The 23,446-nt window shown below is 43.3% G+C and overlaps 1 protein-coding gene across 1 annotated transcript in view; it reads right to left on the reverse strand.

The window, feature by feature from the left end:
• Positions 1 to 1,158: 1,158 nt before the first annotated feature.
• CACNA1E (calcium voltage-gated channel subunit alpha1 E) overlaps positions 1,159 to 23,446 on the reverse strand; it is a 494,748-nt gene continuing 472,460 nt past the window's right edge. Inside the window, exons 42-49 of the mRNA XM_081297504.1 lie at positions 22,705 to 22,812; positions 22,063 to 22,163; positions 21,683 to 21,789; positions 10,640 to 10,751; positions 8,239 to 8,367; positions 7,186 to 7,366; positions 6,034 to 6,224; positions 1,159 to 4,962 (exon numbers count right to left, since the gene is read on the reverse strand). Coding sequence (XP_081153630.1) covers positions 4,420 to 4,962; positions 6,034 to 6,224; positions 7,186 to 7,366; positions 8,239 to 8,367; positions 10,640 to 10,751; positions 21,683 to 21,789; positions 22,063 to 22,163; positions 22,705 to 22,812 — 1,472 coding nt within the window. The 3' untranslated portion in view covers positions 1,159 to 4,419. The remainder of the gene's footprint in view (positions 4,963 to 6,033; positions 6,225 to 7,185; positions 7,367 to 8,238; positions 8,368 to 10,639; positions 10,752 to 21,682; positions 21,790 to 22,062; positions 22,164 to 22,704; positions 22,813 to 23,446) is intronic.

A 23,446-nucleotide genomic window follows, 5' to 3' on the forward strand; every position in this document is an offset into this window, starting at 1 on the left:
CCCATTAGTACTTCTCAACCAACTGGCTTGAATTTTATCCAGACTATATTTTTCAAGGCCCTTTGGAAAGGTCAGGACAATCTGTAAGTCTCTCTTCTTTTTGGCTTGGTATGACTTTTTAGGGATGCATAAACCCTAGAAAGTCAAAATACAAAAGAGGATTCAAGTAAAGGAAAAGATGGCCACCATAAACTCAAGGTAGTTCTTTCTGTTCCTAGTCCTTTGTCCTCCCCTGAAGTACATCCATGTACTCTGGGTGAGTTGCAGAATATGGTGATTGACCACCCTAGTAGTCTGTGGCCAGCAGAGAAGTCATTGATGGCTGCTCTACTTGGGGTAGTACTGGGTAAGATGTATGGGGTGATTCAGGGAAAACAACAATAAAAGCTCCTGGTACAGGCAGTGATTATTAATATAGCATCTCCTTTGATCACCTCATGGCAAAAGTAAGGTCATAACCCCTCAGTTAATTTTGTTTACATTTTGTTCATTTATCCATCTCATCATGGATATATGTAAAGATAAGATATCCAAACCTGGTTCCTCAAGGGCTGTCGTCTGGAGTTAACCTGTCATGCTCTGGCCACTAGTGAAGGGCCCACCTCTTTTTCCTTTCCCACATTGTAAAGTTCTCTAGAATCCAGCCTGTCCTATAGCTAGATGAGGCATCTGCTGGGAATAATCCTCACCAGGATTCTTGGTATGTGCCAGCCTTGGGCCTTTGAAGGATCAAAACAAGACTGGTAAGATACCAATCAACAACAAAGCAGTGAAAGTTCTTTAACTTTCAAGTCTCCCATTAGGCAGAGATTTTTGTGAGACTATCTGCTTCCCTTCTGTTATGTTTACCCTTTACACACAGCCTCACAGTATTTCAATATTATAACAGCTCAGAAATGAATCTCTCAAATCACCCCTAGCTCCATCCACTAAAGGACTACTCTGTCCAAAACCAAAATATCCATAGCAGGCTTTAGAAATAGGATGTAATGAAATGTTAAGAACTTCCTACTTTTTTTTTTTTTTTTTTTTGTAAATGCGGTCCTGCTATGCCAAGAGCCTTCTCTGCAGTGAGCTTTCATCAAGTATGAGAACATTTCATGCACACCTTACAGCCTACCTCTGATGGCCCCATGAAGATCACCTAGTAAGTCTCTAATGGTAGAGGCAGTCAGGCCAGCAAACAGCTTGGCTGGATTCAGCACAGACCCAATCCTAAGATGGCTAAGAGGCAGCAAAACCAAGGTGGGGATGGGAAGTTACAGGAGATGTGGGCTCAGGGGGGGGGGGTCAGGGATGTGTGTAGGGAAGGGGAAAAGTCTTCTCTTTCTGGCCACAGAGTCAAAGGAGGGCAAAATTTAGAAGGCTCGGGGGTCAGCTTCAGGAAAATGTTTTTCAGTGCCCTCAGTACAGTATGGGGATGGTGAGAAGAGATGCCAGGAATAGAAATAGCTTCTTCAGCTGGAAGAGTGGAACAGCACCACCAACACCTCCTGTCTGTGGGTAGTTGTCTTCATGCACCTTTGGAGCCTGGAGGATGCTCAGGGCACCATCCCTCCACAGGCCAGGTGATTCTTTGCCAACCCTGGCTCACAGGGTGCCTGGTTACAAGCATGTTCCTCCTGCAGAGGGAGATGGTGGTGTGCATTCCCCACCTGACTTCAGAGCCTTGAGTGAAGAGAGGGATAAATACACACCTGGTTATAGCATCTCCCTACCTTGGTTTATTCTCCTCTTCCTCTCCTTGTTTTGAGGAGATGGTGAAGACTAACATTAGCAAGAGTAGTTGGACATCTGGCTAAAGAATCTTCGGAAGGAACCTCCAGTGCCCAGATTCATCATGCGGCATATCACAAGATGCAACTGTGGTGCTTAATACAAGAGAAGCATGGGCTTTCGAGTCTAAGGGGGATTCCTCTCAAGGGAAAGAAAATCTGAGATGTAGGAAGGGAAGTCCTCAATGGCTACAAGGGGGAAGGGTGGCATTCCTGTTTATATTGAGGCAGGAGGAAACCAAAGATGATGATTATGAGATCATGACTTACCAGAAAATCCTCTTTCATTTTCTGGTCTTAATAGAAGGGTAAGTGCAGGCTAAGGGGGAAAAAGCTGGTTTCTTGTTTAGGGGAAGTTCAATATTTCATTAGTATTAAAAAACAAAAACAAGTGGTCAGGTGACCACACCTGTAGCACTTCATAACTTAACAGTGCTTTATTCAGGAACTCGGTGTGCAGAATTATTGTTTGCAAATTCCATTACTGACAATTACTCTGTCAGCCCACATTTCTAGGACTGTCAAAATGGCATAAACTATCACCACTTGCTAGCTAGAATGGCCACCCCGTTGTAGGCTTTCCTTAAGGAAAGCTGCCGTCTGGGGTGAGGAAAGCAGTTTTGTGCACACAAGGCAGCCCACAGCAGCACATTGGCATGGAGTGAGGCTGAGCAGAGAGAACCTTTGAAACTATACAAAGCCCAGCATGAGAGTCTCATGTCACGAGCACACCCATTAGGATCACATTCCCAGCTGTCCCCAAGCATACACGTGCTGAGTGGGAGAGGAAAACTGGCAAAGCTGGAAGAGGGTCTATAAGTGGGAAGCCTTGGTATCTGTCTCATTGGCCCCCTGTCCTGGGACTACTTTGGTTTGGGGCTGACCATGAGTCAGGAAGCTCCATCACCTAGAAGAGCAGGCAGGCCTAGCACAAGTGATTCTCCAGCCACTGGTTGAATTTGGCTTGTTAGTACAACTGTGGCTGTGCCTTATTTCTATTCAACCCAGCACTGGGAAGAAAAGAAACAACTTCACAAGAAAGGAGAAGCTCCTTCTAAGAAAAAGGACTTTTCATACCTAAGAGTCCTAGGGACTCTGTCTGGAGGGGGATGAAGTAAGTGTTTATCCACTGAGCTCCCACTACAGGGGTCCTCAAGTCTCCCTAAGGAGGGCCCTGCCTGACACCCCCTCCAGAATAGTCATTCACCTGCTGTGATGGCACTTTGGAGAGGCTTAAGGGCCTGGTGCATCTCCACCAGATGGACAGGACGTGTTCCGTGGACTGCAGCAATCAAGCGTATGCTGAAGGAACACTGACAGGCCAAGCGAAGCTTCTCTCTCACTGCATCTGTGTATGGAAGGTTGGGAATGACATCGTGGCTAAAGGCTGTCTTCTGCCCAGCTTTCACTCTGGGGAAGGGTAAAGCCCAGCCCTGGTCCAGGGAACATTCAGGACTTGGGGGGACCCCATCATCAGAGCCTACTTTGCTAGAAGGAACAGCCAAGGTTGAAGCTGAGGTATATTTACTAATCATCATAAACATCCTGATAAACTGACACTTCTCATTTTAGTCTATCAGCCTTTCCCATCCTTATAGAAGTCCCTAGTGGGTGAGGGTGGTTCTTGGGGAAGTGGGAGGAAAGACTGTCTGGCACATAGGTTCAATACTGGCCTCCAACCAGGATGTGCTGGTATGGCTGTAGCACTGTTCCCAATATGAAGTTACTCCTATGCTGGTTGGAAAACAAACTGAGTCCCTAGGTCCCTACCTCCACCCTAGGGTTTCCCCCAACCAGCATCTAAAGAGCCACTGCGGGGGCCAGCATGGGCTCCCACACTGTGGCTGAACTTGACCTAGGTTGGTGCCTGGCCATAGGTGTTGTTTAACAACATCACCCTTACCGGAGCTGCAGACACGGTTGTGGTCCCTGAGGGACCTCTTCACCTTTTCTCACTACCACAGCACCTATACATGGATCTAGGACTGTACCCACCAGCACCTCCAGTCCTTTCTCTGGCCCTCACCTCCATGATACGGGCTGCTGGGCTATGGCTTTTCTCACCCAGACCAGCCCATGCGGCTGCCACAGCACCCTGAGCTATTCCGCCCTCCCTTCCTGCTTCCTTCCTTGGGCAGCCAGTGCTCCTGACTCGGCTTGTGCTTCTCAGGGGGAAGCAAGCCACAGGCTAGTGTGTGAGGTGCTGCTGCAGTTTCCCTGCTGGCAGTCGTGGGGAGGAGATTGGTCTCCTTCGGTCTCCACTGATCCCCAGTTACAGTCTGCACAAGGCAATGAGTGTAGACACAGGCCAGCCAGATCCCTTCTGGGCTTATAGAAAGGTAGGAAGGGGCCAGGGAAGGCAAGCCACCCTCATGTCCCTTCTTCCATGGGCCTAACCCTCCATATTCCTGTACTTTCTTTCCCCAGCAAAGAGGCAGAACTATGGCAGTGCCCATCTTGCAAAGGGAAATAAAGCGGTTTGGTGGGTTTGACTGCTTTTCCATTTGTCCTTTACTTCCTCTTCTGCTAATGTACGCATCTTCCTTCTCCCTTTTCCTCCCCCCCGGGGCCGCACAGGCTTCCCAATTCAGTCTTGGTTTTCTCCCTGTGAGAGAAGAGCATGCATCGGAGGGGGGAACAGCCTCTAGCATTTGTCATCTTCTTCTGTGTCACTCAGGAGGTCGCCGACAGCCCCACACATCACGCCGGGCCCAGGCCCCCCACGCCTCCGTCGCCGATAGTGCCCATTGGGCATCTGCCAGCTGTGCCGTAGGGGAGGGGCTGAGCCGATGGTGTTGGAACGGCCCAGGCTAGTAGCCACAGCTGCTTCAAAGGTGAGTGTCTCCTCCTCGCCGCAGTCTGAGGCATGGGAGTCTTCGTGCAGGGCCAGGTAGGGCTCGGAGATGTAGCGCTGTGGGGAAGAATGCTGGCCCTGCTGGGGGTGTGGGGAGTTGGAAGACTCGGCCAGGCAAACATTGCTGCTCTCCCGGGCTTGGGAGGTCAGAGGAGATCCGCCCTCACTTCCATCGGCAGGGGGAGAGATGCTTCCAGCGTGTCGCAGCAGGGAGCTGTAGGAAAGCAGGGGCCGAGGCTTTGGTGGGACAGGTGGAAGCTGCCGCCGACTTCGTCTTGGGGTGCTGGTGTCAGAGATGGAGGGGATGGAGCTCTCACTCAGGGATCCGGTGCCCTACACAGCAAGAGAAACATGGCATGTTAGACTGATCACCACTTGGGGCCCTGCTAAGGTCCCTAACCCCTTCTCCAGAGAGCCCTTGGAGTCTAATGTTTGAGGAGGGAGTCCCCTGTACCATGCACATCCCTCAGGGATATACCACCTAGACATCTCAACTTTCAACATGCAAACAATTCTCTGGGGATAAGTTCCAGGGGCAGCCCTGAGAAAAAGACACAACTCGGTGAAAGATGAAGGAACACTGGGAGTTGCTCTGCCTGGTAAACTTTTTGGAAAGTGGGTTCTAAGGGTATCAACTTCCTTCCCTTGCTGTCCTCAAATCCTGTAGCCACACATCATTGGTTCAGTCCTTCATGACATCCTTGCGTATTCCCAAGAGTACTAGAGCTGGCATATTGAGTGGATGCCAGCACAGTACTGCTCAAAGCGTACGTGACCTAAGAACCATCTGATAGTTTCAAATACTGATTTGGGTCTCACTAGAATCTTCTGGGTCCTGGGAATGTGTGACGATAGCAAACTCCACAGGTGATTCTGTTCTACAGTGAAATTTGAAAAACATTCTAAAAGGCAAACTGCCCATTCCTCTCAAAATCTGCCTTAGTTCCTTCTAGCCGACTGCATCTGGGATCAAAGAGCATTGAGGAGAACTATGGCTGGGAGTGAGGGTTGATACTGGGTCAGAAAGTTTTCATACAGCTGCTATTTATTAGATATAGATCAGGTTTCAGTGAAAAGCCAGAGGAGATATGGTTCCCCGCTTAGGATGGCTGGACAGTAGGTAAATAATTCTTAATTGCTCTGACTTAAGGACTACCCTTTGTTCCCAAACACCTGGATTTGGAGGACAGGACCTCTGGCCACTACCATCTTTCTTAGGGGAGAAATCTGGTTTTCTGTGAATTCACATCTCTGAGCATAGAAGCAGAAAGCAGCTAGCCTCTATGCTGCTGTTTTCTGGGGAACTCGGGTCGCTGAGGGCATGTGATGACCGTGTTCTGCTCCTTCTGTCAGAACCCTTCTTTCTCTGTCCTGCCAAAGGCTCAACTTGCCTTCTGAGCTCACCTGTCTGTTGGGGGTCTGTGACCTGCCCTCACTGGGGGATCTGGACTGACGGCGCTCTGGGGACTCCCAGTCGGCTTGGGTCCCTCGCTCCTCAGAATTGCAGCGGGAGACATCAGGAGAGAGAAGATGCTTTCGTTCTTTCGATCGTCCCCGCTCCCTGCCCCCTGAGCGGTGGGTGTCAGACTTGTGACCTGTAGAAGGTGACAAAATTATATCTGTTTACTCTGGCCCCTAAAGTTGGATTCTCATTTGGTGTTACAACTCAGCCATGAACTGCATGTTTATGTCCCCAAGGGACAGTGTTAGAGTGGAGCCCTCATGATGGGATAAGGGCCCACTCTCCATCCTATGAGAAGGCCCTAACTAGACACCAGATCTTCATCTTCAAAAGATGATCTCAAAGGTAGTAAGAGATATGCTAGAAAATGACCCTTTTGTGAGGAGTCCTTGTCACTAGGAGGACATGTATGTCAAGAATGCAATCTGTTCTCTTCAATTTATGCTAAAGATAGAATCTTTGCCAAAAATATGGCTCAAGAATTCTTTGTCCTATACATGAATGTGTAGCTTTTGTGGGGGAAGATAGAATCTTCTCCATTCCCTTCTGTTCCGTGCTATGAATGAAATAATGACACCAGGGTGAGAACCCTGGGGTTGAAGTTAAAGGATCTCGGGTCTAGTCTCCACGATATTGGGCAAGTCACTATTTTTCAATTGGTTCTTTCCTCTACTAAAATAGGTTGAATTAGACTATTTATTTTTTCCTGTCCATGTTTTCCCATTTTGAGAGGGGGGGAAAAAAACTTTAAGCCCAAATCCATGAAACAATTCCAGGTGGTGCTATTTGGGTGAAGTGGAGTTGGCAGTTTTAACAAACGTGGGTCCTAATACATCCTAAGGAAGCTCTATGGTTTTGCAAAAGATTGCTTGAAAAACCTCAATTCTACTGATTTGTACAGCCCTACTCTGGAAGGAACTACATCGGCATTTATGATGAATACAGAAGGCTTTGGCCTGCTTCAAGATGTTAAGTCAGTCATGGGAGCACCCTTCCCTCTGAATTCTGTTCCAGTCATCTGTGGTCCTTGCCAGACTGAGCCCACAGCCCAGCCAGCTGCGTGACGAGAGGGGCCATGCTGAAGACCCCCTCACCTGAGTCGGAGTTCAGGCGGTGGGCTGACAACCGCAGGGAGGAGTGATAACTCCTGCGACGAGACTTGTAGGTGTTCTCACTGCTTCGTTCCATGGAAAATTCCTCTAACCATGAGGAATTTGAACGCTTATCCCGAATAGTAGAAAATGAACGTCTCATGGAGCTGGGGTCTGTCACCACCTGGAAATTTGAATCCCCAGAGGAACACAGAATGGGATTAATTATTAAAGGGGGCTAAATGTCCAGCAGTGGAATGCAGACTGTCGAGAACTGCAAGTTATGCACTCTGGAAATCCAGCCTCCCTTCACTCCCAATCCCACATACTCAGACTTTAGCTAGAGAGGCTGCTCAAGAAAGTGCCCTGATTATGTTAACATAGTCACTGAAACTGGCCCAGGATCTTCTCTTCGTGCTCAAGAAAGTGAGCACCTGGGTACACCAGGCAAAACCGGGCAGGCCCTGAGCCCTTGGAAATACATGAGGGCCATTGTCAAAAAGGCCAAGCCTGGAAGAAGTACAGTTTTGCCCGTGTAGAGAAGGCCCTGCCCTGTAGCACAGGAGCTCAGAAAAGCTTGAAATTTAACAACCAAGAAAGCTCCACTCTCCCTCTTAACCAGCCCACCTTCAACCACAGATGTCAAAACAGATCCACCAAAACTTCTTGTCTCTGTCAAAACCTGATGTACGACAGACAGACAGAAAAAAGAAGCCAGGAAAACAGACAAAGAAATGAGGCGTGGCCTGCATTGGCTAAGACAGTCCTGACATACAGCTGTGTGTAAGTAATGCATGTGTGCTTGGGGGAAAATCCTGGAAGATCTTTCTTGCTTGGCTGCTTAAGTCTTGAGAATGCTTAGTCCCGTGGGGGAAGTTATGCCATTTTGTTGGCTAGGCTATTGTGTTTAGGGGCTCACTGAAAACAGTGGAGGAGCAGGCTCTCACAGAAGGGATGGGAACAAGTTCAGGCTCACCTGAAAACATCAGGTGTGTCATCACCACCTAATACAGCCTGGGATGCCACTGCATAAGATACCTGGTGGTTGCTTTTTACCTGGGGATCCACGGTCAGACGTGGCATAGAGGATGCCCTCCCCGATCCCGCACGCTCCTGGGTGTCCGAAGGAAGGCAGATGCCATGGTTAGAGGACTGCACGCTTTTTATTTCACTAACCTCTGGCTCCTGGAAATAAACACACAGCCAAGCTTGTGGGACTTGGTTCCATCTCATTGCTTCTCACCTCCAGGAGATGATTCTGCCTCCAGAAGGGAGACTGGAATCTTGAAGGTCTCAGTTGTGTATGTGTGTACATATACCAGATGTCCCAAAATTCTAACTGGGATTGAAAGGTAAAGACCAATTGCTAAGCAGATATTATGGCATTATGAAACATGAAGTTTACTTTGAGAGGTGTTACTGTTCGATTTGTTTCAATCTGAAGAGAATTTTTGTTAAATTGTAAGGGAAATTACTCTGATATCAAATGTATATTTCATTAGACAAGAGTTTTCTTTCGATTGAAACCATCCCAAATGTGACAGGTGCCCCCCCCCCCCCCCGTCAGGGATGCTCTTAACGAGCGTCATCTAATAGAAATATAATGCAAGCTACTTATGTAATCATTGGAATTTTACATTTTATTTGGACTCTTCAAGGGCTAAGTACCTCATGTATTGGATTGTGCCCCTCTGGAGTGTTAGATGGTTAGCTCTATGTCCCTGTCAAAATCCTTTGTTAATTTTCTGATCAAAGGTCATCAGTGTGGCAGTTGTGCTTGCTCTAGAAAGACAGCTATGCAGCGACACTTGAGAACAGAGATGCATACATGGGCCACCCAGAAGAGATCTAAGAACATCTAGGGCATATGGAGATTATATTTTTTTAAAAAAGCTTTTTTATATTTAGAAAACAACATCCTAAGAGTATCAGGGTATTGTCCAAAGGAAGAGGCACCTGGGAACTCTCCTCAGTGATTTCTGGTGTGCATGAGAGGAGGGCCTTACCAGGAACGTGATATGTGCACTTGAGAAAACTAGTGTTTGCGATACATGCTCTATATGGCACATGGTTCCGACTCCAAACAGACGTGGTAACAACACTTCAGGGTACAGGTGTCAGAGGTGGTGTGAGACACACACTCCATATGCACACGCACAAATTATGGCCACGCCTCAGGATGTGCAGAAGTACACAGTGGTGAGTGTGTAGCACAGCTGACACCTGAATTAAATTACAGACACCAGCACTGACAACGAGATGAACGCACATCCAGAAAGTCCTGGCACTACAGCTCAGCCCTGGAGAAACCCACAGAAATGAGGTAATAAAGTCTCATGAAAATTTTTCTTACCAGACGTATCACCAGGCAAGCAATCTGAGACCATTTTAAGATTCAAATTACCTGGACCCATTAGTCCCTAGGCTTTGATGTTAAGTTTCTCAGAGGGGAAGACAGAATTATTCCAAGAAATTCTACCCACCTCACAGACACCCTTAGGTAAATTACTCATGCACCAGAGACTTCTGGCCTAGAGGTGTCCCCCACACAAGCCTCAGCAATCCCAGAGGACAGAATCACCCATTTGTTTGAGCTACTGAAGGGTTTGCTCCCTCTGAGGGATATCTGTTCAGGATGGCTCTGAGATATACAGTAGAGCAGAGGAGTCAGGAGAAAAAAAGAACCACAGATGAATCATAGTGATATGGAACTCACTCAGTACTAGCTGTCTATACAGATTTTTGCAAAGGCTGGGTTTTGTCATTTCCTCTCCAGTCCAATTAAGCTTGGGAGGGAACTTGAGCTCACTGCTCCTGAACTAGGAATAATGGTAAAGTTGATTAGCTTTAGGAATCACCTTGTGGCTTTGTGTTAGCAAAGCCAAAACAGTCTGCCTTTCTTCAAACTTTAACTTGGCCCAGTAGACCTCTCAGAAATTTCACCATCAACGCTAATGAAAAACTCATTTTGGGTCCAGGAAAATGACTTTAAGAGCCTGTATTTGACCTTGTAGAATTGTGGAACCACCTGCTTGAACCCACACAGAGATGGTAGAGTCTTCTGTGCCTCCTCCTGGCCGAAAGCTAGCCACTGAGAGCTGGCAGGGGCATTTCTGTGTTCTTACATGCAGTTCTTGGTACACTATGCCACATGGCAGGGGCCACTCTATCAAAGGCAAGATTTTACATGACTTTTGCCACCTACATTTGATGATCAAGGACATAAACTAAGAGGGCAACATGAGTTCCTGTAGTAGTGAAGGGACCTCTGAGACTGTAAAACCTGAAGACAGAATATTCTTAGAAAACATGAAAAACTAGGCTGTTGAAATAGGAAACTCCCAAAAGGGAAGTTTTCATGATGGATCATGGCTATGAAATAAAATTTGAAAATAAGAGTGGGAGGGATCAGGAAACCAAGAAAGTATTTTTGAGATCATGTAACTCGTTCATTCACCAGAGATTGCTGTTCCTGGAATTGTCCATCCTCGGTTGGGTCCATACAAGCCAACTGGAATATTTCCTGGGGGGAGAGTGGACTCATTGAAGGGTATCCACTCCGGCCACTCCTGAAAAGCAATACCAAATTTGAAGGTAATGAGAAACAGTTGTTCCATAGCTGCCAGTAAAAATTCCCATCTCCTTCCCATCAAGGTCTACACCCTTTGCCCTTAGCAGGCCTATAAGTCCGGTAACTTCAAAAAACAAACAAAAAACCCTGTACGTATTGAAAAGCAGAGAAACTGGTGTTTTCAACCTGCATTTGGAACCATTCATCATTCTGTTGGTGACTAGCATATCTGTGACAAATGACATCATTTGTCACACTCAGCCATATGGAAGTCCAATGCTAGATTGTAAACCTGTTTCTGTTGAGTTTCTGCATTGGGCAGAAAAATGCTCTAGTTTAAACAGTGAAAGGCTTGTTTAAATATTAGGCAGCCATGGTCTTTTAATTTTTTTTCCCCCACTCTCAGTAATATGGTCTTCTTACACCAACATCCCCGGCCAAACTAAGCTCAAAACCCTGAACACTTACCGAAGGGCTACTCTGCCATGCACTGTGTATTGGTTCATGAACTTAGTGGAGGGGAGTTGAACCTCGGGACTGATAGCTAACTAGGAGAAGGTTTAAATAGTGGTGGGGTTAAGAGGACAAGGACTAATCTGTGCCAAGTGTTTAGAGGTCTCCAAATGAAGGATAGAAAAGCTTTCACAGTGTGTTGTCATTAAACTACTGGTACTTCCAGATTCTTAGACAATCGGGTCCACTGGGCTAGCTTGAAGGAAAAAAAGCAGCTACCCCTGAGGAATTCAACTCCTATTACCATCCACTGCCACCGTGGTAACAGCTGCCATTGATCAAGAAGGCAAGGTGGTGCATGCTTCTAATCCCAGAGGTTCGGGAGGCTGAGGCAGGAGAATTGCGAGTTCAAAGCCAGCTTCAGCAAAAGCAAGGTGCTAAGCAACTGAGTAAGACCCTGTCTCTAACTTTAAAAAATATAAAATAGGGCTGAGGATGTGGCTCAGTGATTGAGTACACCTGAGTTCAATTCCAGTACACCCCCCGCCAAAAAAAAAAAACAAACACAGCTTCTGGATTACAGGGGGGAGAAGCAGAGGCCAGTGGCTAAGCAGTAGCTCTATCAGAGGTGATAGACCTGGGGAGTGTCAGCCTTCTGCTCCAAATAGAGCAGTTAAGTCTACTGCTGACGACTGTATCCAATGGAAAATTGGAGTAACTGTAGGTGCAGGCTTACCAGATTAACATCCTGGGGAAGATTTGAATTGCAGAGAGACTCCCAGTCCGTACCCTTGCTGCCAGTGAGGGCTTTAGTTGAGTTTCTATCACTGGGAACAAAATGAGTGCTGCTAGTGTATAAGAAACAGGTCCCCCTTTGTCCTATAGAGAATGAGTAGAATATCCAATACGTGCCCCCACAAAAGTTCATGCATTGGAAATTTCATCTTTAAAATTCTGTTAATGATATCAGGAGATGGGGCACTCATAGTGATATCAGTGGCTTTATAAGAAGGGAGACACAAGCTAACAAGCTTGGTCTGTCTCACTATATGATGTCCTTTACCCTGATGTAACACAGCAAGAAGGCCTTCACTAGATGCAGATTCCATAGCTTCTGTGAGTCACAAGTATATATTCTTTGTAAACTATCTAATCTCAGGTATTTTGTTATGGCAACAGAATGATAGGACCTTTGGAATCACTGAACAACTTCACAGTGTTGAATGATTTAACCCCGAGTGATCTCCTACTTTAAAACCCTCTCGGGCTGCCTCTTGTTGTCAGGATGAAGTCCAGATTCCATCACATGATCCCTGCCTCATGAACCTCTCCATGCTCCCAGAATTCCACACACTAGCCATTTTTATTTGGTTAACACAGGCTACAAGACGCTTCTCTCGAGGGCTCCTGACCTTATAAGCTCTTTCCATGTAATTTTGAATTTTCTTACCCAAAGTTACTTTCTTAGGAAATCATCTTCCCCATAACTGGTCAGTTGTCCTTTTTTTTGGTGGGGGGGGGGGGTTACCAGGAATTGAAATCAAGGGCACTTGACCACTGAGCCACATCCCCATACTGTATTTTATTTAGAGACAGTCTCACCAAGTTGCTTAGTGCCTCAATTTTGCTGAGGCTGGCTTTGAACTTGTGATCCTCAGGCTCCCAAGACACTGGGATTATATACGCCTGGCCAGATGTCCTCCTTATATGCATTGTATTGTTCATTTTTAATCACAGCTGTAATCAGATTGACAACTTTTCTCCAATAGTTGTTTACATTTGGTTTAAAAAAAGTCATTGAAGTCCTAAGTCATTTGAGGGAAGGGCTCTGTCATGCTCTGAACAATGCATGGTTCAAGAAACAGATGCTCCTGAGGAACCAGCCTGCTATTCCACCAGTGTCCTCATTTCAGGAAATGCATCAATATCTACCAAAGATCTTTACTCCATGTGCAAATGAGTCACCAAATCCTTCCCATTCTAAATATTTTGTCTGCCTATCTCTTATTTATATTCTGTTGGTCCAAGCTACCGTCATTGACAATTTATACAATTTCAGTGACTTGTGTTCTTGTCTCGAATTGTTCCCCCCAATCCATCAAGTCTACACTGAATTCCTAAATGAATTTTAAAAGCACAAATCTGATCATGTCACTATGAAGCCCACAACTCCATTATCCTAAGACCAAATATGATTTCTTTATCTTGCTTATAATGCCCTCTTATATCCTGACCCCAGGAAGTTCTCCAATCCCACAAGCTGCCACCTCTCCTGGGTTCTTGCTCCAACCATCCTGCAGTTTTTAGAATCCTAAATTTACTACACTCTCTCGCCTCTCAAAGAGCTTGCCTTGAAGTTACACTTGAAGGTTGCTTCTTTGTGGAAACATCCTCAAACTAGGTAAGTGGTTTCTTTTACAAGGCATCACAATAACCTACCCTTCCCCGTTTTAATCTATATCATTCTTGTAATTTCTTTTACCAGATGTTTCTCCATGGAGACTAAGATTGTGCTTACTGCTATACCTCCAGGTGTCCCGGCCAAGTTCATACCCAACAAAAAATGGTAAATAAACAACATGGAGGAGAAGCTGGAGTTATCCCATTTAAACATCAAATCACAGATAAAACAGATCTGGGTGGAAGGGCAAGGAGTGTCTTCCATTTCTAGGCCAAAGATCCATGGAAAACAGTGTAAACCCTACATTGGGGAGGCCCCATTGCTCCAGTCATATCTCCTTCTCTCCCTCCTGCACACAGCAAAAATAAACATCTACTTGTTTTCTGGGGACAGGAGAATATGCATCTTGCCATCATATCAAATAATTTATAAAAATAACCAAGGTCCCTGATCACGACTCTGGGCTTTTTCTTCTAAAACAGACCTACACCACCAAAGGATGAAAGAAACTAATGGTGTAAGCAATGCCAAAGGGTGTTCCAACAGAGGTCTCATTCCCAAGCCCTGGATATCATCTTATGTTGTACAATTTAGTGAATCCCAACCTCAAACTTGATTACATTGCCCAGAGGGACTCATGCCCTTGGGTGCCCACCCCATGCTTACTGTTGATAATGGCATGAGATATGTATACTCTAGTAGATCATTTATGATCAACAACCAGGAGCTAAGGCCTGTCAGAAGAACTGGCATATTCCTTAGTTTTGTCTCAACTTTTTTCTGAACACCTTTGTTTATTAAAGATAACATGTTACAGTGGAAAGACTCTACTCAGAAATAACAAATTTTAGAGCAGCAGACTACTACAGGTAGGCAAGCTGGGTTGCCCAGATCAACCCACACCCGCCGGAGCCCAGCCTCCAGCACAGTACCGCCTCTTCCAACCAGCAGACTACTGCAGGAGGCCAGGCCCAGCCCAAATCCACCCACACCGACTTGCATAGGTCCAGAGTAGGTCCGAGTTCGCTCTGCCCCCAACACCTGGGGGGCTTAACCCATCTTGGGACACTGCAGTCACTACCATAGCCTTCCCCACACAGTAACCTGTGGGGAGCCATTCTGACACGTGATTGGGTGACTCCCGTTAAGGGCCTGAGGCACTCTGGCTGTGTCGGAGTTATCCCGACCCTTTCCTGATGAGAGAGCCCATCCGTGTGGGGGTGTGCATAACCACTGACCCTGGAGACCCAATCACTGACCCTGACCTTGGAGTGCAGCCCCCCCTCAACCTTCATTGGATGGAATTCTCCCCTGAATCTCTTGTTTCCCCCAAATAAAAGGCTGATCCCCGGCGTGTTCGCTCTCTCTCTCTCCTGCTAGCCCAGAGTAATCCTCGCTGCCCTGCTGAGCGGCTTGAGGAGGGAAACAGAGAGAGGCGAGCCGTCTTGGACCTAGCATTAAAATAAGGTACTGTCTGTGTGTTTTATTTTGATCTCTTCTAACTAACTGAATGCCAGAACCTCATTAATGAAACCACTGCGCAGGCCGCGTGGTAGAGTAACCCGTAACTTTTTTAACAACAGACAGGATCTAGAAGCAGCTTCATCTCAAAGTTGGCATCCCAAAGAGAGAGAGGCCCACCTTTTCAGCCCCATCTCTATAAGACATTGCTTCCATGTTGGGGCACCTTATCTAAGCTATTGCCACCACCACCTTTAGATGCAGTAGCACACACTGAGGGACACCAGCAGGGTCTGGAAGCCCACCGTCAAGGTGAGATGGGCTTCCAGACAATCTGCACAGACACTACAATATAGGGTAGAAACTGAAATATCTCAGACAACATGAAAAAACAAGGGAGGAAAGTTCCCCAAACAAACCAGGATACTGTAATAACAGAACCCATGGAAAGAAAAGTTGATGAAATGTTGCAGTTCAGAAGGTTCATAATTAAAGAATGACCTAAATGAGCAAATATAGGCAAAAAGTGATCACTCCAACAATGAGATAAGAGCAAATACAGGTAGCAAAAGATTACTTCAAGAGATTCTGGGGGGAAAAAAACAGAAACCCTTGAAATGAAGGATACAATAAATCAAATAAAAAACTCAATAGAAAGCATAACCAACAGACTAGATCACTTGGAAGAAAGAACGTCAGATAATGAAGACAAAGTATACAATCTGGAAAATAAAGTTGATCACACAGTGAAAAAACCATGAACGGGACAGCATCAAAAGACCAAATCTAAGAGTTATTGGGATAGAGGAAGACAGAGTTTTAATCCAAAGGAATGCACAATTTCTTCAGTAAGATTATCAGAAAATTTCCCAAGCATGAAGAACTAATTGGAAAAACCAGATACAAGAGGCTTACAGGACATCAAATGCACAAAGTTACAACAGATCTACAAGGCACATTATAATGAAAAGGCAGCCTAGCATATAGAATAAGGATAGAATCTTAAGCTGAAAGAGGACTCAGATCCCATATAGGGGGAGATTAATTCGCATCTCAGCAGATTTTTCAACCCAGACCCTCAAAGCCAGGAGATCATGGAACAACATACACCAAGCTCTGAAAGAAAATAGATGCCAACCAAGAATCTTATATCCAGCAAAACTAAGCTTTAGATTTGATGATGAAATAAAAACCTTCCATGATAAAAGTTAAAAGAATTTATAACTAGAAAGTCTGCACTACAGAACATCCTCAGCAAAATATTCCACAAAGGAAATGGAAAAGCAAAGATGAAAATCAGCAGAGGGAGGGATTACACTAAAGTAAAATCTAATCAGGAGAAACCAAGTCATGTTAAATCCCCAAAATAAACAAAAATGGCTGGGAATACAAATCATATCTCAATAATAACCCTGAATGTTAATGGCCTAAATTCAGACTAGCAGATTGGATTTAAAAAAAAAAAAAAGACCCAACAATATGCTGCCTCCAAGAGACTTATTTCATAGGAAAAGACATCCACCGACTGAAGGTGAAGGGTTGGGAAAAATCATACCACTCACATAGACTGCAGAAGCAAGCAAGGTTTTCCATCCTCATATCAAATAAAGTAGACTTCAAACTAAAGTCAATCAAAAAGGATAAAGGACATACTGCTCAAGGGAACCATACACCAACAAGACTTAACAATTGTAAATATATATGCCCCAAACAATGGAGTACCTACATTAAAAACAAACTCTTAAGTTCAAGAGTCAAATAGACCACAACAAAATAATTTTGGGTGACTTTAACACACCTCTTTCATCACTAGACAGATCTTCTAAACAAAAGCTGAACAAAGAAACTAGAACTCAATAACACAATCAATAACTTAGACTTAATTGACATATATAGAATATTTCATCCTTCAATGAGAGAGTATACTTTCTTAGCGGCACATGGATCCTTCTCTAAAATAGACCATATATTATGCCACAAAGCAACTCTTAGAATTCCAGGTAGTATCTCTATTTTTTTATATTTTCTATCAGATCATAATGGAATGAAATTATAAATCAATTATAAAAAAGAAATAAAAGCTACTTCAACACCTGAAGATTAAATAATATACTTACTGAATGGGTGGCAGAAGACATCAAGGAGGAGATTTTAAAAAAATTTTTTTAGAGGTGAATGAGGATACAGATACAACATATTGAAATCTCTGGGACACTATGAAGGCAGTTCTAAGAGGAAATTTCATTGCATGGAGTTCATTCCTTAAAAGAAGAAAGTCAACAAATGTCTTAACATTACATCTCAAAGGGGGATAGTAGAGAATAGGATAGACAGCAGAATACATCAGTCACTAGAATGGCATTATGTAAATCAATGGAAGTGTAACTGATGTGATACAGCAATCGGTATACGGGGTAAAAATGGGAGTTCATAACCCACTTGAATCAAATTGTGAAATATGATATATTAAGAACTTTGCAATGTTTTGAACGACCAACAATAAAAAAAAATAAAAAGAGGAATAAATCAACACCAACAGCAGAGCCGAAATCAATGAAGTTGAAACAATTGAAAAAGCTGACAGCACAAAAAGTTGGTTCTTTGAAAAAGTAAATAAAATTGACAGACTTTTAGCCATGCTAATGAAGAGAAGGAAAGAGAATACTCAAATTACTAATATATGTGATGAAAAAAGGAAATATCATGACACTACAGAAATACAAATGATAATTGGAAATTATTTTGAAAACTTGTACTCCAATAAAATAGAAAATATCGAAGGCATCGACAAATTTCTAGAGTCATAATTTGCCCAGATTGAATCAGGATGATATACACAATTTAAACAGATCAATTTTAAGTGACAAATAGAAGATGCCATCAGAAGTCTACCAAGAAAAGTCCAGGTGGAGAAGAATGAAGTCAGATAATGAAGACAAAGTATACAATTTGGAAAATAAAGTTGATCACACAATGAAGAAACCATAGACAGACCATCCAAAAATTATGGGACAGCATCAAAAGACCAAATCTAAGAGTTATTGGGATAGAGGAAGGCACAGAGTTTTAATCCAAAGGAATGCACAATTTCTTCAGTGAGATAATATCAAAGTTCTATAAGACCTTTAATGAAGAATTAATACCAATACTCTTCAATTTTTTTTAAAGAGAATTTTTTTAATATTTATTTTTTAGTTTTCGGTGGACACAACATCTTTATTTTTATGTGGTGCTGAGGATCAAACCCAGTGCCCCACACATGCCAGGCGAGCGCACTACCGCTTGAGCCACATCCCCAGCCTCCCAATACTCTTCAATTTATTTCAGGAAATAGAAAAAGAGGGAGCACTTCTAAACTCATTCTATGAGGCCAATATCACCCCAATTCCAAAACCAGGCAAAGATCAAAAAAAGGAAAACTTCAGACCAATATCTCTATTGAACATAGATGCAAAAATTCTCAATAAAATTCTGGTAAGTCAAATACAAAAACATCAAAAAAGATCATGCACCACGATCAAGTGGGATTCATCACATCAACAGACTTAAAGAATTATATGATCATCTCAATAGATGCAGAAAAAGCATTTGACAATACAGCATCCCTTCCTGTTCAAAACACTAGAAAAATTAGGGATAATAGGAACATATCTCAACATCATAAAGGCTATCTATGCTAAGCCCAAGGCCAATATCATTCTAAATAGTGAAAAATTGAAGGCATTCCCTCTAAAAACTGGAACAAGACAGGGATGCCCTCTTTCACCACTTCTATTTAACATAGTTCTTGAAACACTGGCCAGAGCAATCAGACAAAAGAAATTAAAGGAATACACATAGGAAAAGAAGAATTCAAATTGGGACTATTTGCTGATGAAATGATTCTACACCTAGAATACCCTAAAAGTTCCACCAGAAAACTTCTAGAACTAGTCAATGAATTCAGCAAAGTAGCTGGATATAAATTCAACACCCATAAATCAAATGCATTTCTGTATATCAGTGACAAATCTTCAGAAATGGAAATGAGGAAAACTGCCCCATTTACAATAGCCTCAAGAAAAAGAAAAAAAATACTTGGGAATCAACGAAAGAGATAAAAGATCTATATAATGAAAATTATGGAACCCTAAAGAAAGAAATCAAAGACGACCTTAGAAGATGGAAAGATTTACCTTGCTCTTGGATAAGTAGGATTATCAAAATGACCATACTACCAAAAGCACTATACAGATTTAATGCAATTCTGATCAAAATTGCAATAACATTCTTCATAGAAATAGAAAAAGCAGTCATGAAATTCATCTGGAAAAATAAGAGACCCAGAATAGCTAAAGCAATCCTTAGCAGGAAGAGTGAAGCAGGTGGCAGCATTATACCAGACCTTAAACTATACTACAGAGCAAAATAGTAACAACGACATGGTATTGGCACCAAAGCAGACTGGTAGACCAATGGTACAGAACAGAGGACAAAGAGACTAACCTGCAAAATTACAATTATCTTATTAGACAAAGGTGCCAAAAACATGCATTGGAGAAAAGATATCCTCTTCAACAAATGGTGCTGGGAAAACTGGAGATCCATATGCAACAAAATGAATTAAACCCCTATCTCTTACCATGTACAAAACAACTCAAAATGGATCAAGGACCTAGGAATAAAACCAGAGACCCTGTGTCTAATAGAAGAAAAACTAGGCCTTAATCTCCATTGTGTGGGATTAGGCCCCAACTTCCTTAATAAGACTCCTTTGGCACAATAATTAAAATCAAGAATCAATAAGTGGGATGGACTCAAACTAAAAAGTTTCTTCTCAGCAAAAGAAACAATCTGTAAGGTGAATAGAGAGCCTACATCTTGGGAGCAAATCTTTACCCCTCACACATCAGATAGAACACTAATCTCTAGGGTATATAAAGAATTCAAAAAGCTAAGCACCAAAAAACAAACAAAAAAATTAACCCAATCAATAAATGGGCCAAGGATCTGAACAGACACTTCTCAGAAGATGATATACAATCAATCAACAAATATATGAAAAAATGTTCATCATCACTAGCAATTAGAGAAATGCAAATCAAACCTACTCTAGGATTTCGTCTCACTCCAGTCAGAATGGCAGATGTTATGAAGATAAACAATAAGTGTTGGTGAGGATGTGGGTGAAAAGGTACACTCATACACTGCTGGTGGGAGTGCAAATTGGTGCAGCCAATATGGAAAGTAGTATAGAGATTTCTTGGAAAATTGGGAACGGAATCACCATTTGACCCAGCTATTCCTCTCCTTGGTGTATACGCAAAGGGTTTAAAAACTACATACTACAGGGACACAACCACATAATATTTATAGCAGCACAGTTCACAATAGATAAACTATGGAACCAACCTAGATGCCCTTCAATAGATGAATGGATAAAAAAATGTGAGATTATATATATATAAAGAATGATCAAATATTACTCAGCAATAAGAGAGAATAAAATCATGGCATTTGCAGGTAAATGGATGGAGTTAGAGAAGATATGGTAAGTGAAGTTAGCCAATCCCCAAAAAACAAATGGCAAATGTTTTCTCCGATATAAGGAAGCTGATTCATTGTGGTGTGGGGAGGGGGATCGTGGGAGGAATAGATGAACTTTAGATAGGGCAGAGGATGGGAAGGTAAGGGAGGTGACATGTGGTTAGAAATGATGGTGGAATGTGATGGACATCATTATCCAAAGTACATGTATGAAAACACAAATTGGTATGAATATACTTTGGAAAAAACAATCAGATATGAAAAAATGGTGCTCTATATGTGTAATAAGAATTGCAATACATTCTGCTGTCATATATAAATTTTTAAAAAGAGCTTGGAAATAAACATTTTCTCCAGAGCCTCCAAATAAGATTCAATCTGGCTGGCTTCATTTCTGCCTGTGACACCCTCAGCAGAGAACCCAGTCATGGCAGGCTTGACTTCCGATTTACAGAACAGTGGGTTAATAAATGGGTGTTATAAGAAAAGAAATACCAAATTTCAGTTTGCTTTCTACTAATGATCCCATTTGGGCAACTTATTTAATCTCCTTTAGTTTCCATTTCTTTATTTGTAAAAATGATAATCTTGTTATCTATTTCCAGGATATAGTAGACTGCTTTAGTGAGAATCAAGTGAGGTTGGGCAGAACCACCTTCAGGGGAAGAATTCAGTAGCTATTCTTTCTTTCCCCCTTCTATACTCTGCAATCCTGGCCCCTCTGAAGGGATCTATATCTTCTAGCAGAATGCTAAATCCAGTGGGAAGCAATAATCAAGAATAGAAGACGATTATTCTTCACAAGGGAACTAAGATGCCAGTACATTAGAACACAAGTGAGAACTTCCTTCCGTTGTCCCTTCACAGTGACCAACCATTGTCTCTGAAGCTGGTGGTGTCACTATATAGGCCTAGTTTATGTTTTTCTTACCCCTGTACTATAACAATCTTGAGAGACTCAGCCTCAGGAAATGAACCATTCAGCTCAGTATGATTACTTGGGTACTTTGAGGCAATAGGTTCTCAGGCCTACATAGTGGCATGGGTGGCCTATTTCAAGCAGGTGTGGACCCTTTGATTCTACTCACAGGCCTGAAACGGGGTCCTGCTGGAGATAAGGCAGGGCTTTGGCATTAGCAATGATCTCCTGAGGCAGAGATGATGGCTCCATGCGTTGGAACATGGGTGCATTTTTCTGTGTAAAAAAAAAAAAAAAAAAAAAAGAAAAAAGTTCCCATGACACTGTGGGATCTACTGTGGGGGGCAGGAATATAAATGTCAGAGCATGATTTACACCTTGCTTGACTATTTTAATGGTAGACTCACTGGATTTCTAATTGCATGGCACTAGAAAGTTTTCACACCTTTCATCCCTTACTGTACTCACAGAGCACTGTGCCCCAGGGATACACATCTCCTTGGGAGCCCAAGTGACTCAAGGCCCACCCACCCAATCATTGACTTTCACCTGTTCCTCCAGCTGCTGCCTCTGCTTCTTCACCTTACTCTGTTTATAGTAGTCCATGATCATCATTGCTGCATAGATTTTTCCCACAGTCAGGTCAGAAGCTAAAAACACAAACATGGCATGACGATGAACGAGGAGGAGAGAGTAGGGATGCCTCACAAGCTTTATTACCCACTCTCTGAAGTAGGTTTATACCCTCACTCACTCATCCAATGCTTATTGAGTCTCTGAGGATACAAAGTGAATAGGTCCCCACATCTGTCCTCCAGGAGTTTACAAATCCACCCAATGAGGGTGACAGTGACGATACTGATGGCAAGCAATATATTTGTAAGCATCAACTCCTAGCATTCTAGATGTCTACATCTAAGTACCACCACCCTTTTCCCAACTGATGGGGGTTTGCTGAACAGCATGACATGGAAAGAATGACACCCAGGAAGTTTCATGCACAACCACAATGGCCTATCTTAAACTGCTTGTGATTCATAATGATTAAAGGGACTTTAGTGGGTAATTTAATTTCCTAAAGATAAAAGAGCAACCTTCCCTTATCTCCTTGATCATTCCAGGTTTCCCAAAAGATGTGGCCTTGGCATGCTGGGCCACAGTGGCAAGAATACTCAAGAGGAGACCCCACACCTTTGGGCATGGGTACAAGCAGATCCAGCATCTTCTGGGACAGGTGAGGCCAGATGGCCAGGGTCTCCTTTTGCAGCTCTGAGTCTAGCTGTTGCCTGTCTGCACCACCTAAAATAAGATAAATCATTAATAAATCAGAACAGACACAAATACCAAAGACAAAGGGAAGGGGCTAAATCAGAATGGCACTTCATATTCCAAGAGGAAATCTTGGCACTTAGTGACAGACAAGTCATTCTGCTGAGGAAGCAGAACACAGTTTGACTCCTATTTTCAGTGACTCAGGCCTATCCTGTCACAGACCTCTGAGAAACTGAGACCAAAACTGACTTCCTCATTGATTCTAAAAGGATCTCAGGTACTCAATACATCATAGGGAAAAATGGAATGAGCCTCAAGTAAGCCTGCCTTGCCTTACTGTGCACATATCAGTCCTCCGGCAACCCTAGCTCTATGATCCAAGTAACCCGATTTTACAGAGGATTTGGATCAGGCAAGACAAGGCAGCTAAAGGTCTAGAAGTACTAAACCTTTTCTTTCCTAGACCACTGAATTATCAATCAAGATGAGCAAAGTGCTTTCATGTCCTCTATGATGACATCTACGACAGAAGACTTAAGAATTTAGAGAAAAGATGCCATATAGAGGGAAAATGACAAAATTTATATGCTTAACCTGCAAATATTTCTAGAATGCCCAGCTAGACACTAAAGCACATACACTGTTTAATACTCAAAAGGAG

This window comes from Spermophilus citellus, assembly GCF_964194105.1.
Source record: "Spermophilus citellus genome assembly, chromosome: 6".
Classification (NCBI taxonomy): Eukaryota; Metazoa; Chordata; class Mammalia; order Rodentia; family Sciuridae; genus Spermophilus; species Spermophilus citellus.